This window comes from Phascolarctos cinereus, unplaced genomic scaffold (assembly GCF_003287225.1).
Source record: "Phascolarctos cinereus isolate Bilbo 61053 unplaced genomic scaffold, phaCin_HiC Scaffold_4;HRSCAF=312, whole genome shotgun sequence".
NCBI lineage: Eukaryota > Metazoa > Chordata > Mammalia > Diprotodontia > Phascolarctidae > Phascolarctos > Phascolarctos cinereus.
The window spans coordinates 96,491,215-96,506,926 of NW_027555847.1; the positions used below are offsets into that span (position 1 = coordinate 96,491,215).

At 40.0% G+C, this 15,712-nt stretch overlaps 1 protein-coding gene and 1 long non-coding RNA gene across 4 annotated transcripts in view; one reads left to right on the top strand and one right to left on the bottom strand.

Moving 5' to 3' along the window:
* The window catches only part of PLPPR1 (phospholipid phosphatase related 1), a 318,401-nt gene extending 311,817 nt beyond the window's left edge, over positions 1-6,584 (top strand). The window contains exons 6-8 of the mRNA XM_020998895.1: positions 203-379; positions 1,830-1,961; positions 5,474-6,584. Of these exons, the coding sequence (XP_020854554.1) occupies positions 203-379; positions 1,830-1,961; positions 5,474-5,506 (342 nt within the window). The 3' untranslated portion in view covers positions 5,507-6,584. The remainder of the gene's footprint in view (positions 1-202; positions 380-1,829; positions 1,962-5,473) is intronic.
* Positions 6,585-12,138: 5,554 nt separating this feature from the next.
* On the bottom strand, positions 12,139-15,548 carry LOC144456793 (uncharacterized). Of its 3 annotated transcripts, none has more exons than XR_013485887.1 (2): positions 13,262-15,548; positions 12,139-12,486 (listed from the first exon to the last, which is right to left on the bottom strand). It is a non-coding gene; the product is annotated as an uncharacterized LOC144456793 (long non-coding RNA). The 3 variants fall into 3 exon arrangements; XR_013485888.1 differs by having other exon boundaries at positions 13,249-15,548; XR_013485886.1 differs by having other exon boundaries at positions 13,237-15,548.
* Positions 15,549-15,712: the final 164 nt, after the last annotated feature.

Sequence of the window (15,712 nt, forward strand, 5' to 3'; positions counted from 1 at the left end):
GAAACTACTTTTGTCCATCCAGCAGGAGTTTGCAGTATAGACTTCATTCTCACCTGGCTGCATTTTGTCCAGCCTGGTGTGGTTGGTTTATGCAGATTTCACCCACAGCTATGTGGATTCTGCGTGGGCCTATATAGGTGTTTGGAGACAACTAAGACCCCACCTACTGAAAGGTGCTACGTTGGATTTTCCTTTGTTCCAGATGTACATCACAAGCACCATTAAAACAAAAAGCAGTCGGCTGGCAAAACCCGTCTTGTGCCTGGGAACCCTCTGCACAGCATTCCTCACAGGCCTGAACCGAGTCTCTGAGTATCGGAACCACTGCTCAGATGTGATTGCAGGCTTCATTCTGGGCACGGCTGTAGCCCTGTTCCTAGTAAGTCTTCTCTTTGCAAAGGGTTTGCTTTGCAATGATACTGGAATGTTTTGCCATTTTCTTCTCCAGTGGATTAAGGCGAACAAAGGTTAAGTAACTCACCCAGCATCACAAAGCTAGTCTAAGTCTGGATTTTAACTCAGGTCTTCCTAACTCCAGGCTCATTGCTCTGTCCACTGAGCCACCTAACTGTCTTGTCACAGGCAAGATTTGAACCAAAATTCCTCTCAACACCAAGTTTAATGCTACTTCTGCTATACAAAGTTTGCTCAGTCCTTTAACATCAATTAACATTTATTAAGCACCTACTATGTGCCAAGCACTATACTAAGTGCTTTTAAAAAGGAGACTGACAATATCTGTATCTTGTCAGATAAAAAATTCATTTGCACAGTTGCTAGAACTAGGGGAGCCATAGGTCTAAATCCACTAGCCCCAGCTACAACAGTTGGGGCCTCTTCCTTTCTAGGTCCTATCATGACAGAGTCTGACTTTGGTGTAGTACTCTAGACCGATGTTTTCTTTTGTTTTACGAGAGATGTGGCATAGGACCAAGGCTCAGAGAGGATAACTGAGCAGAGAGAATATAGCAAAAGCAGGGATTAAGAAAGCTTTCTGAGGAGTTGGTAGCATTTCACTTCACTGTTTGTAAAATAAAAACAAAAACATCATAGACAGCAGAGACTGAAGAAAAGGAAGTGAGAAATAACTTCTATGGTAGGGGCATAGGGGAAAAGGATATTTGTTGCTTTTGTGTTCTGCACAGGGAGGAGCCTGGTGGGTAAACTTGGGTGAAAAGACAGAGACACAGCTTTGAGAGAGTTAAACAAAAGATATACAGATAAATTGTGTGTGTGTGTGTGTGTGTGTGTGTGTGTGTGTGTGTGTGTGTGTGAGACAGAGAGACAGAGAGAGATAAAGACAGAGAGAGAAAAAGAGAGACACAGGGACAGAGAAAGAGAGAGAGCGTGCCCAGGAAAAGACAACTGTGACTTAGGCATCATAAATAAGTAGATATCTGGGAAGAGGGGACAGTTGTAGGGCCGTATTGGGAAATATAAGTGATATAAAAATAAAAGATGCCAACAAAAATCTGTTTTCTAAAAAAGAAAAACAGAGACAACTAGTCATGAAGAACTGGAGGAAAGTTTTCAATAGAATGAGAGACAAGAAGATGATGATACTTTTTTGAATCTAGCAAATTCAAAGCAAGCTTCTTAAAAACCAAATATTATGGTGATGCTAGAATAGCTGAATCATCATACAACTATTTACTGAGGGCTTAGGACTTGGACTTATCATTGTGGGAAATGCAGGAAAAGGAGAAGACTCAGCTATCTTCAAGGACCTTTACCATGGTCATGGTCTTCAAAAGACCTGATGCCCTCAGAAATGGTATTGGAGGTAATGGTTGCATTCTTTCAATAACTTTTTTTTTCTCATCCTATAGGGAATGTGTGTTGTACATAATTTCAAAGGAACATGTGGCTCTCCTTCTAAACCCAAACCTGAGGATCCCCGAGAAATGCCCCTAATGGCCTTCCCCAGAGTAGAAAGTCCTCTGGAGACCCTGAGTGCACAGGTATTGTGAAACCTACCCATCAGCCACACAGATGGACTTGTGCAGATACTTAAGGCAAGGATGAGTACCAAAGAATCATTGGTAAAATAGGGGCCTTAGAAGGTCACCTGATTTCTCCAGTATCTATGAACAGGACTATACTAAGGCCATCCTGACAGATAAGAGTCATTATGTTTTAAAGACCTCCAAGAAAGCAATTTTTACAATTTCCTTTGGTTATCCATTTTAGAACTTAACAATCTTCATTAATATGCAGAAGAGACAGTGTGGTGTGGTGGAGAGAGTCATCCTCAAAGCCAGAAAGGCCTGGATTATAATTCTGCCTCTAATACGTACTCAGTGTTTGAACCTGATATGATACACACTTATTAAAAATCTACTATGTTAGGCACTATGCCAAGTGCCAGGGATACAAATAGGTAAAAGAAAGACAGCTCCTACCCTAAGGAAATTTAAAACCTAATTGGGGAAGATAATACACAAAAGGAAGCTGAAAGGAGGGGGTGCAGAACGCGGGGGTTAGAAGATGGAAATGGTGGCGTCCACACCATGCAGAGCAGCTGGTGGCAAATGAAGAAAAGGATAGTATTTTGAGTCCTCTATAAAGGCAGCCCTCCAGTCTTCCAATCAGAGAGGCAGAAGCAACTGATGAGGTATGGATGAGGTGTAAGTAGCAAATCTACAGCAATCTCCATGGTGATGTTTCCTGGGGATTAGCTTGTCCCCAGACCCCAGAGCAAGTCACTTTCCCTCTCTGAGTTAAGTCTCTACTAATACAACAGAGAAAGTGCCAACCTGCAGTTGTAATTCCTCCCACCTAGGTCCATTTGACTGGAGGTCAATAAAGCGAGAAGGCTAGAAGATAAAAATTTTCATTAGCTTATAGCTAGCAACTTGGCAAAACTGAAGGAATACATACATATACGGTGTAAGGTTTTGAACAGCTTTCGGGCAGGAGGCAACAGGAGCCTATCAAGTTAGGCTACCTGGCCATTTTCCTTATTTCAGAGGTTGAGTAATGGAGACAGGTTGCCTGATTTTTTTCTTCCCCTGGAGGTAAGGGTAGCGGGGTAAGGGGGATGTCCGAACTGTGGAATAATCTCAAAATCAGGTCTGTTCCTGCTCAGAGTGTTTCCTCTATAGATCTAGGTGGGGTAGGAGTTATCTAGCTAATCTCATTAGAATGTCTAGGTGCAACCCCAGGTGAAATGGAACCAGATCAGGCTATTTTTCTTTGACCTCTAAAGCTATTATTACTGGGGAGATGTTACCCCAAACTCACAGCACACAGGTTTTGTACATTTCCTCTACAAAATACAACAGAATAAATTATCTATAGTTTAGATAGCCCAAGTGTAATGGCAGGATTATATCCCTGGGAGTCTTAGGGAACTCCTCTTTCCTTATATAATTCTGCTCTTCACGTCCACTGAATCTGAGATTTGAACTCACGTCTTTCTGCCTCCAGGCCCAGCAGTCGAAAGAAATATGGTCTTAGAAGTGGGGTCCCAGTACAAGCAGCCAAGCACACCCCATCAGTTCTGGAAGCTTTCTGGCTTTAGGGTTGTCAGGCTATTTCTACAGTGCGAAGTTTAAATGGGGCAGATTGCAGCTAGGGAAAATTCCCTAACATCCAAAGCTCTCCAAATGACATGAGCTGCCTCAGGAGTCATTGAGTTCCGTGTCACTGGAAATCTTTAACTGAAGCAAGACTCACTGGGGATTTGGAGCGAATTCCTGCCCAGCTGTGGCACTGGATTCAATATCCTCTTTAGTTCCTTCCAGTTCTGAGTTTTTATTATTTTAGGGGCCATAGTCATAGATTGTCAGAGCTGAACTGGACCATAAGGATCCAAAACATTGCATTTATATTTACAGATGAGGAAAATTGAGATCCAGAGAAACTGTGACTTGAAAAAGTCATCCATCAAGTTAGGACACCAGCTAGGACAAGTGCCAAGGTTTTTTGCCAGCCAGGCCAGTGCTCTTTCTATTGTGATTATCCCAGTGCCCAAACTGGCAAGAATCTCACACTGCCAATATGCCAAATGTTGAGAGGTCAGAGGCATGGGGGGAGGGTGACCTAATTTCAAGGAGTTAAGTTTCTTCTTCATGGACATTTCCACGGAATATTTTCCCAGGAATATCAGAAAGCTAAATGTTCTCTTTTTTAAATAAAAGGCAACATACTGGTTTTCTTGCCAACAGTTCCAAAATTCATGGTCCTTTAATATGACTAAATTAAGCACAAACCATAGTAAGTGATTTTCATGTTGCATTGGGATTCTTGATAAAGCAGTAGCCTCCCCCAACCCCATTTGCTACAAGATTTTATTCACTTTCTGCTCAGTAATTCAAGATATACCGTTGCTTGTCAGTCTGTGAAAACAGATACTATGTTGCACCTACATATGTACTGATGTACCATACATATTTGAGATGAGGAAGTGATGTAGTTTGCCTTGATGTGCACATTTTGGGTCCTATGACCTCATTCTCCAAGTTAGAAAAAAGTTTCCCTCTGTGAGTTAGGCAAATATCTTTGATATCAAAGTCAGCAGACAGAATTTCCTAAGATAACCAGGCAGTTACACCACCCTTCTCCCTTCTTGCCCCTAATGAAAGGCATGCAGACTAAAAGGAATATTATACAAACCATGGAGTAAATGTTCTCTTGCCTTCTAGGATTGATTCATTCATTTTAAAGATTCATTCATTCATTCATTCATCCTATTATGTTAAGGAGCTCTTTAAATTGAAATGAAATGAAAAATATTGCCTTATTCTACACTGAGAACACCACATCTGCCATTCTCAGTGGAGTCTCTCACCTTTCCCATCATTGCCTGTTATGTGAAGGCTCAATGCTAGGTGCTGTAAGGGATACAAAGATGAATAAGATGTAGTGTTTGACCTCAAGGGATTTATGGTCTAGTAAAGAGGATACACACACACACACACACACACAAACACACACACACACACACACACACACACGTATGTATATTTATTTTATATATGCATGTATGTTTATTTTATATATGTATATGTATGTATATTTATTTTATATATGTATATATACACACACACACATATATATATACAAGTATACAGAATCACAACAATAATAATGTTGATAATGAAGTGCTTTAGACATCTTAAAATGCTATAGAAATGTTATATCATTGTAACGATTATTACAGGGATAGTAACAAAGTGCTGTGGAGGTTCAGAGCAAGGAGGGGTTATATCCTCATCCAGTTGCAAGGTCAGGAGTCAGGTATGACTTCCTAGTGGAGGTGGCTTTAAACATGACTAAGATGTCCACAGCAAAAACAAAAAAAGGCATTTGGGACTGAGGAAACATCATGAGCAAAGACTCAGAGACAGACAAGTATGGAACATGTTTGGAGAATAGCATAAAAGCCAATTGGATTGGAGTGGGAGGTAGGCAGAAGGGGAATGAGACAACCCAGTGTTCAGGTGCCCACATATTTGTGTTTGCTCCCCAGAATCACTCGGCCTCCATGACTGAAGTTACTTGAGGTGGACGACGGTGCCAGGAGCTGTTTGTTTGTTTTTTTAATTACCCTCCAGTTCAATACTCCAAGACACACAGTTACTAAATGTCAGACTGTGAAGACAAGTATTATGTTATGTCTAGTTAGAAGCTGATGTTTTGTACATTTTTTTTTGTATGAGGAAGTGATGTAGCTAACCCTGATTTTTTTTTGTCAGCTTTAACATATTTATGCCGGAATTTTAAAAACCAACATTTTTTCCCTTGTTCAAGTGTGCACTGAGGAACCCCAACTATTGAATTGTTGATGTCGTTTTGTGATATTTGTACACAGGCCTACTTTTCTCAGTTTTATAGACATTGAAATACCTTTCCCCTAACAACTCACTCTTACCTTCAGTTACCGCAGTTGCTGCTGCTTACAGACTAGTTGTCTCCACGAGAAGCTGATCATGTTTTCTGAGTTTGCAGGGAGGTCCATGTTAGTTAATGGGAAACCAAGAATCATAAAGAAAAGGATGTCACACCGGAAGATGCACCCCATTCTGACCCTCTAATGTACCTGCACCGATTAGCCTGCCTGACTGCGGTATTCTACAGTAAAAATACCACATCTGCCATTCTCAGTGGAGTCCCTGGGCACTCCCAAGCCCTTTGCTGAGAATCCTGTATTCTCTCTCATACCATTAGATTCCTTCTTCGACAGCTCAGAAACAGAAAACTTTTCCACGGCAGCATCCTCGGGGAGGACCCCACCTGTAATGCTCTACCATGTCTCCCAAATAACCAGCACCGAGCCTCCTCTTCAACACCAGTTTTGTAAATCATATTCTATGGACTTTATATGAAAAAATGAATATTTTACAGTTTGCACAGTATTATTTTAAAGGGAAGAAATTAGATCATTGATAACAAATGGAACCTGAGCAACAGCTTTACTTTGTGGCTTTTAATTGTACTAGAATTTTCACTCCATCCCATTTTTCTAGCATGGTGATAACTAAAGTGTCTCCTTTAAGAGGAGTCACTCATCTGTACCTCTCGGAATGTTTACCTGACACCTCCATGTTGGCTCTTAGCTTTTTTTGTACATATTTTTTTTTCTAAAGAGATGGAAAAAAAATTATCCAAAAAAAATATTCTGGCTTGTGTCATTTTTTTCTACACTTTCACTGACTAGCTGTGGTGTAATTTAACAGGGACAGACTGCTCATTCCCACTGAGCATGGATGGGTCTATCTGAATCAGGCCTAGGCTCAACCATGCAGGCTTAACCTGCACTAGACCTGAGAGGTCCAGATTACTCTCAGGTGGGGCTCACCATTGGACTTTTGTACCTGGAACAAGTTATGTTGGGGTATATACATATACTCGTGTCCATGCCCATGTATGAATATATACATCTGTGTGCCAGTGTGAGTGGATATATCTGTGTGCATGTAGGGGACTCTAGTTACATGTCAGTGAATATGCATACATTTCTTGCTAGAGATGAAGTAGAAGAGAATTGGGGAAAGTAGTGAATTTATTAGGACACTGGATGATATGGTCTGGTGCTTAATCTAGTTTGTATTATGATGCTGATATTGATATATCCCACCCTTAGATGATTCTTCGTTTTCCAGGAAGTCATTCAATGTCCTTCAAGATTAGCCAGAGGATGATGTGGACAGAGAACTGGGCCTGGAGTTAAGAAGACCTGACAGAGCATTTGGGTATTATCACAGCTTGGGAATCATCTTAACAATGAACTTCTACACATCTGAGATGGGCAAGGGAACTATTCAGTCAAAACTAATTAATTATCTGGGCAGCCTAAAACAGTGGGTATAAATGTTCTTCTAGCATAGGGTAATAATGATATCGTATATATGTGTGGCCCTTTACAACTCAGACATGTTCTAGCTGTGAGACTCTGGGAAAGTCACTTAACCTCTCTTTGCCTCAGTTTCCTCAACTGTAAAATGAGGGTAATAATAGCATCTACCTCACAGAGTTGTTTTGAGGGTCAAATGTGATAGTTTGACACATAGTAAGTGCTATTAAAAAAATGCTTATTCCCTCCACTCCCCTTAAACTCCCATTCTCAAACTTGCCTGGGCCTGAATATAGATATGTACATATCCACACAAACACACACACACACACACACAGAGCCGCATTTGTGGATACTACATGGCAGCTAAGTGATGCAGTGGAGAGAAGGCTGGCCTTGGAGTCAGGAAGACCTGAGTGTGAGTCATACTTCAGATACCCTGGGAAAGTCACTTACTTCTCTTACCCTTAGTTTCCTTACCTGTATACTGGAGAGACTGGATTCAATGGCCTCTAACGTCCCTTCCAGCTCTAAATCCATGATCCTAAGAAGTAATTTGGATGATGTATATAAAGTGCTTTGAAAACTTTAAAGCACCATATCATTGTCAATGATTATTGTCATGTGCCTTTTTGTTGGTGAGAGAGAAGGTCAGGGCCTGGGGTTTCATTAGTGTAGAGAACTCCCAATTGGGATACTCCCTCCACTGATGCAGATGAACAAATCTTCTGTAATTTTCAAGCTTATGTTAATTTGGAACTGGGAAGGATCCCAAAGGTTATCTAGCCCAACCCCTTCAATCATTCTTTGAGGGTAAACAAAATTGAAGCCGTGAAAAGTTAAGCTACTTGCCTAAGGTCATATAGTTAGTAACATGGGATTTGAACCCAAGTTTGCTGACTTCCAATGCAACGTGTTCTTTCATTCAATGCACCATGTTTCCTCGGGCACTGAGAGGTTAAATAATTTATGCAGCTATTAGGGGTCAGAAGCATGTGACATGGTAGCCAAAAAAAATTGAATGCTCTCCTAGGTGACGTTAAAAAAAGGAGAATATTCAGTTTCAGAAGCCAAGACCTTTTCCCCTTTCACCAAAAAGAATTTGGCTCCCATTTTGTCTACAGCCCCAGAAAACCCTTAAACTTTAAAGTTCTTTATGGACTCCCCTTATCTCCCTTTGAAAGCCCTAGCCCCACCTTTTGCTCTCATTTAGATGCCTTTCAAACTTCTTCCTTCCAGCTCCTTTCATTATCTATTCCCATCGTCTATTCAATCTCTCAGACCTTCCAATCAGAAATCTCACATAGACCCTTCTTCCAGGGCTACCCGAAGTTACTTCAGTGTATATAAGATCCACTCCGGCCCCCATTCATTCAAATGCTGAGACTTTTTCATGCCCGCTCATCCTCACGGGTGTTACTAATGTTCAGATTCTTTAAGAGTCTGGCCTATATGGGTTTATCTCTAATAAACTTTTTCTCTAGCTGGAAGAAGATTTGAGTTGAATTCATTCAGACAGGGCCTGCATCATGATCTCGGAGGTCCCAGCACCCCTAAACCTCTAGACCTCATCAGAAGTACATTCAAAGTACACCAGTATGGTGTAAAGACCAGCATCTTCAGTCTTCAACTGTAAGAATCAGTTGAAAGAAGTAGGAATGTTTATCCTAAAGAACTGAAGATATAGTGGGGACACAAGAACTGTCTTTTGGTAGTTGAAGGGCTGCCGTGTCAACAAAAGGTTGGATTTGCTCTGCTTGGCCCAGAAAGCAATTGCTGGGAAACAAATTTTAGCTTGCTAGTAGGGAAAACTTGCTAACAATTAAAACTGTTCCTCAGGGCACGATCTGCCTCAGGAGGCAATGGACACTCGTCAGCACTGTGGTAAAGGGGATACTTTTTCAGGCATGGCTAAATGACTAGATGACATTCGTGGTCTCTTCCAACACTGTGAATTTCCAAGATGTCTCTGTATTATGTAGACAGATACGTAGATACGTATATTGTCCTTGATGAATCATGGAATCTTAGCATTGGAAAAGACCTATGAAGCCATTTGGCCTGAACAAGAATGCTTTGTTATGATGTACCCAATCATTGGTCACTAAGCCTTTGCCTGCAGACTTGCAGAGAGCAAGAACCCACTATTTTCTGAGCCAAGCCTTTCCTTTTCTTTAAAGCTTTCATTAAAAAAAGTGACATCTGGTTGAGTCTGTCAATGAATTAGGAACAAGTCTATATCAAGAAAGACTTTGAATTCTAGTCTTCTTAGTTCAGTTTTTATATAGAAGAAGCACGGTATGGTGGAAAGATCAAGGCCCAGATCTGAAACTTAGTAGCCACGAGACCCCAGGCAAGCTGCTTAACCTTTCTGCATCTTCAGCGGTCTGAAGCTATGAAATGGGGACTGCTGATGATACTTACTAAATAGCGAAATACTCTGCAGACATCAGCTCTCAACGTCACAGCCCCCCCCCCCATATCCCTTTGCTCGTGTTAATTGTCCTTCAATGGCCCTCCATTCTTTTCAGTTCTATGAATACACTGCAAGCAGATTTCCAGGTATGACAACACCAGGGGTCTGTACAAAGGAAGGATAAAGTTGACTTGATTTTCCCATTATTTGGCCAGTCTTCCTTTGTGACAGCTGGACATCGGGAATGTTCGGTAGGCAGTTACACAGTGCAACTAAACAGATCGTCTGGGCATTGTCACAGTTTGGGAGTCACCTTAACAATGAACTTCACATCAGAGGGGGGAGCAACCATTCAGTCAGCACTCATCAATTACCTGAATAATCTAAAACCAGCATAGGGTGACATCTTATGTGTGTGTGGCTCTTTACAGGCACAAAGCACTTTTACAAAGGTTCAGAGATTTAGAGCTGGAACCTTAATTTAAATTAAATTAAAGGCCATCTGGTTCAACCCTTCACTTTATATGGCAACAAGGGGGCACACTAGAGAGAACACTGAGCCTATAATCTAGAAGGCTTAAGTTCCCATCTGGCCTCAGACCCTTACTAGCTTTGTGACCTTGGGCAAATCACTTTAACTTCTATCTAACTCAACTTCCTCAACCGCAAAATAAGGATAATAAAAACACGTAGAAGGTTGTTGTAAGGACCAAATGAGACAATATTTGTAAAGGGCTTAGCAAAAGCCTGGTACATAGTAGGTGATTAATAAATGCTTATTCCCTTTCCTTTCCCTTCCTAACCCCCATTATAGCTGAGGAAATCAAAGCCCTTGGAAGTTCAGTAATTAGTCCAATGTCATAAGTGAAGTAAATATTAGATACATTACATCATTTGATCCTTACAGCAACTCTGAGAACTAGGTGAAGCCAGTGTTATTATGCCCATTTTATAACAGGCAAATGAGGCTCAGAGGAAAATAACTAGTCCAAGGCCACACAGCTCTTCAGGGGTAAGGGGAAGGTGCTGGTTTCAGTCTAATGCTCTTTCCATCCCTCCAGGCTATCACTCAAGGCTTGCTAATGAAACCTTGGCATTTAAAACTCCCCCTTTTAAGTAATTTTAAAAGGTTTCTAAGGGTTAAGTATCCCCAGCTAATGATTAACTGTTTGCATGACTTTTATGAAATATGCATCCATAAAGTCATAGGTGCAGAGCTGGGAGAGATTTCAGTAACCATCTAGCCCCACCCCTCATTTTACAGATGAGGAAACTGAGTCCCATGGAGTTTATCACAAACAAGTTACAGTACTAAACCTCAAGACTTTAGGATGGTAAGGTAAAAATATTTGGGCTTCTTTATTATTTTTCATTACCATAAAGGTGACCTTAGACAGCCAAAGAGTATGATGGCTTAGTATAAAATGGCAGATCCAATCAAGCTTAATTACAGTCTCGAAACAGATGCTTTATCATCCAAGGACCAGCCCAGTTAATTTCAGAGAGGTTCTAATACCCCTTCTTTCAGATGGTTAGGAAGTTCTTTACAAAGGAGAGATGAGGGTTAAAGGCAGGGGCTTGCAGAAGCCAGCTCAAATCAGCTTGTGAATTTTCAGTGTGAGCATTTATACCTTGGAAACTAGCAAACGCCCCAAGCCTGGAATTGATTTATTGTTTTGTAGATTGATTGTCTAGACTTAAGAAAGTGGTGGAGAAAACGCTCATATTGCAGATTAGTCTGAAAAATGTGTGCTGTATACATTTGTAGGGGGCGGGGAGAAGGGGGAAGCCAGTTGCTAAACATCTGCAAGCACACCTCTGGATAAAGGAAAGAAAGAGTGGAAAGAAGGCAGATGAGAAGTGACTTTGAGACCAATGGTGGAAAGACAAATGAACACAGTAAACTTTGGGAAAAGTGTTTCCCAGATCCTTTCATTCAAAATACTCTATCCCAATCACCACAACAGCAACATTTTGGAAAGGCCCAGTCAGGACACAAAGGCTTGACCAGGGGTGGGATAGGAGGGAATCTTTCCTGAAAGCACAATAGACTTTGTGTCTACCACCAGCTTCCTGAAAAGTTTCCATCGTCTTGTAAAATGAGAGTTAGACTAAAACAGAGGTTTTTAACCTATTTTTTGTCATAGACCCCTTTGGCAGTCTGGTGAAGCCTAGGGACACCTTCTTAGAATAATGTTTTTAAGTGCATAAGACTCTGGGATTAGGGATTATAGAGGTCAAGATCTACCATCTACCAATGTGTCCTTGTTTCAGACTTAATCTTAAAAATCTAAATGTACTTTAACAAATTTCTGTAAAACCTGAAGCACTATAATTATTAGTACCTTAACAAATTTCTGTAAAACCTGAAACACTAACTATTTAACTATGCTTACTAGTTAATAAGCCACAGATGGAGCAATAATTCTTTTGCATTTTTTAAAAATTTATTAACATTTTGAAGATTTTTGTAGGTCAAACATTTTTCTAGTATATTTTATTTTTCTTGCTTTGTTTTCTTTTGCTTCATTTCTTGTCAACTTCATTGCTCGTAATTTTTCCTGTACTGCTGCTTTACTTCCCTGGCCTCCTTTTGCTAGCATATCTTCAAACAAGAAAAACCTCTGGTCAACGTTGGGGGAAAGTAGCCTTCAACTTTTCACATTACACAGCTTTCCAGAAACTGGGGATGGGGAACTCGAATTTTCATACACCATGATAACGTAGTGTCTTCCTTCAAGAATCTAGGATGAGTTGTTAGCTGGCACAAACACTGAAATACAACTATTAGTTATAAGCATAGAGAAAAACATGGGCTGAGCAAGAGGAAGAGTAGTAGCACGCGAGGATGTGAGTAGCAATTGAGGTTGGGGTGATGAAAGGAGTGATAGACTTAGGGTTAGAGGTGGTGAAAAGGGTGGGGTTAGAAAGAAACATGTATAATGGTTGTAGCAAACACTTTAGAACCTCATGAGAAGAATGGAGAAAGTAAAAACTACAGAAAATTGGTTAGGGTTAGTGATGGTGAAAGGCTGTAAGATCAGATAGAAAACATGACTGATGAGTATTAAATGTAGAAACTTTCAGACTGAGAATGGAGAAAGTAAACATAATAGAAAAGTGATCTTTAAAGAGGGAGAAAAGGGAATCTGGCAATGGAAACAGGCTGAAGTGAAAAAAGAAAAAGCAGGACAGAAGAAAAAGAAGAGAGAAAGAGAAGGTAAGGAGTAAAGGAAGAACTAAGTGAGATTATGAGGAAGGAGGAGAAATGAGAAAGATAGCCAAGCCCTCTAACAACATTTTGCAGAAGGGGATAAACAGACCATGACCACCAGCATCTTTTGCAGCGGGGGGATCAGACACATAACCAACAGACACACCAACACCACCAGCATTTACCATCATTAGGAGCAGCAGCCTCACCACCACCACCACCACCACCACATATATACATGTAATACACCTTTCAAAAAAATCAGAGCCCACTTTCCCAATCAACTGGAAGCTGTATAGCTACTTTTACCTCTACTTTTACCTGACCACCTTACCAAACCTGTTCCTATTCCTTGACTGTTGTGGGCTCAGGTATTTTTCACCAAACTGACAAGTACTTGGCTGCAGTTCGGCTATTTATACTCTTGCCTGACACTCCACCCAGTTTAAACTACAACAGCCTCTTTGTGACATTTCATTCGTGGGCCTTCATTGTGACAGTTGTAGCCCAAGTCTTAGAGACCAAAGTCAAAATTACCTTCATCAGGAAAACAGCATTTGATAGCATCCAATTCATTTTAATGAGCGGAGAGGAAAGAGTGAAAGGATTTATTTTCCAGAAGGAAAAACCAAAATATTTGGATCAGTTGACAAAACTATAGGGAGGATATAGATGGAAGGGAAGGAAAAACTATATAAAATGAATAGAAAAAGGGTATAATTTACAGGTTTTGAAGAGAGTTCGAAGTTGTGAATTCAGGCTGCCTTACAAATAGAACTGAAGAATTCTTCAATACTTCATAGAGGTCGTTTCTAGCACATAAATTAGTCCTTCCCAGACACTGAAACTTCATGGAGAAAAATGACAGTGCTGATACTTAAAAAGGGCTGTCAATCCAACCACTGCTTCAGGCATAGGTGGAACTTCTTGTGGACTCTGAGATTCTGTGATTCTATCCATAGACTGAAAGGAAATTCACGATCAAGCTGGTTATGACACTAAAAAGGTAAGAGCTGTCATAAGAGAGATAGCATTTTGGGAGGAATATGGAGAATATTTAGCCTATGCTACTTATGCTTGACCATAAAAATATGAAAATTAAGGCCTTAAAAGCAATCCTAATTGTGAGTTTTCTATACTTTCTTCCCCTTGGCAATATTAATTTCCAAGGCTTTAACATTTATCAGCTATATGCAAATGACTTGTAAATCTCCAGATCTAGTCCCTGCACATCTCCACCTAAAATTACCTTATATGGGTGTGTCACATTGTACATGTCTAAAATTGAGCTCATCATTTTGGCCCCTCCTTCTGACTTTACTGTTTCTATCCAGAGCTAGCACAATGCCTGAAACGTTGTAGGTGCTTAATAAATGTTTATTGACTCTGAGTAGGATTCTGACTGTTATCTTTGTTGCACACTATTATCACTGTGTCATTCCTAATAAATTAAAAAACCAGTTCCTACCCAGGATCTATGCTGACCTCAAGGTAGTGACTTTGAAAACAGACAACTACTGAAGGCTTTAAATAAAGGGAACAGCAGCTTACCAGAGGGATCAGCATCAAGTCTCAAGCTCTGGTCTGATTCATCATCAGGCCTCCATAAACTCAGCCCCATCTTACCAATTCAAAAATTCTCCAGCAATACCCAACACTATTCTTCCGTACTAGTCAAACTGTCCATATTCATTCTTTCCAGGAATACTCCATTCTCATTCCCATTATTATATGCCTTCACTCACAGCTTTCCCTTCATTTGGAAAGTCTTTCTCTTTTCTATTCTCTGTTCCTCTCAACATTCTACCTACCCATAAAAGTCTAGCTTCAGTTCCAACTCCAGCACAGAATTTCCATCTGGAAGTACCAAGGAAGTCCCTTCATTTGTATTCATTTACATCACTCACACTCTGTCCTGTGATATCTCTTGCATAAGCATAATTAATACCTGAATAACATTATTTACAACTTCAAGACATTTATAATTTAATTGGATAGACAAAAATGTACAGGAAAACAATAAATGACCATATTGGGTTATATTCTCCACAGCATCTTCCATATACAGTTAGCGCTCAGTGGTTGGAGGTATGTGTACGGGCAGTGAGGAACAGGAGATAGTGGGCTGCTGGTAATGTTTTCAGCTCTGAAAGTCTAGAATTCTATTTATTGATTTGATGTCTACGCCTTTACTTGGAAGGTGCTAAAAGATCCCACTCAAATACTATTGTCTTCCATGTAAAAGTTGACTACATGACCTAAAGCTAACAAATAAGCTTACCTAAACACTGACAAAAATCTATATATCTGTATATGTAAATATGTATATATAAACATATATAACATAGATCTTGCACAATACTCTAAAAGAACTATACATTTAGGTCTTGAAGTTACTTTAGATAGAGAAAATGCAATTTCTCTTTATTTTGCTGAAGAGGAAGGCCCCAAAGGACCAGGGCACATAGCAAGTAGTGAGCACAGCAAAAATTAAAATCCAAGTTTTGATTCTAAATCCAGTAATCTAAACTACTTGCCTCTACTATATCATTTTAATTTCCATTTAGAATAGTGACAGAAGATAATAGCATATGATATAAATTATGATATAACAGTGATACATACATATGCATTATATATATATATATATATTATATATATATATATATATACATTTCTCTCTCTATCTCGTTTTAAGGTTTGCAAGACTCTCAATAAGCAATTCTGTTAGCTAGAGTTGTTCAATCTTCAGATTTTTTATTTGATCTGTGGTGTCACAGGCAGG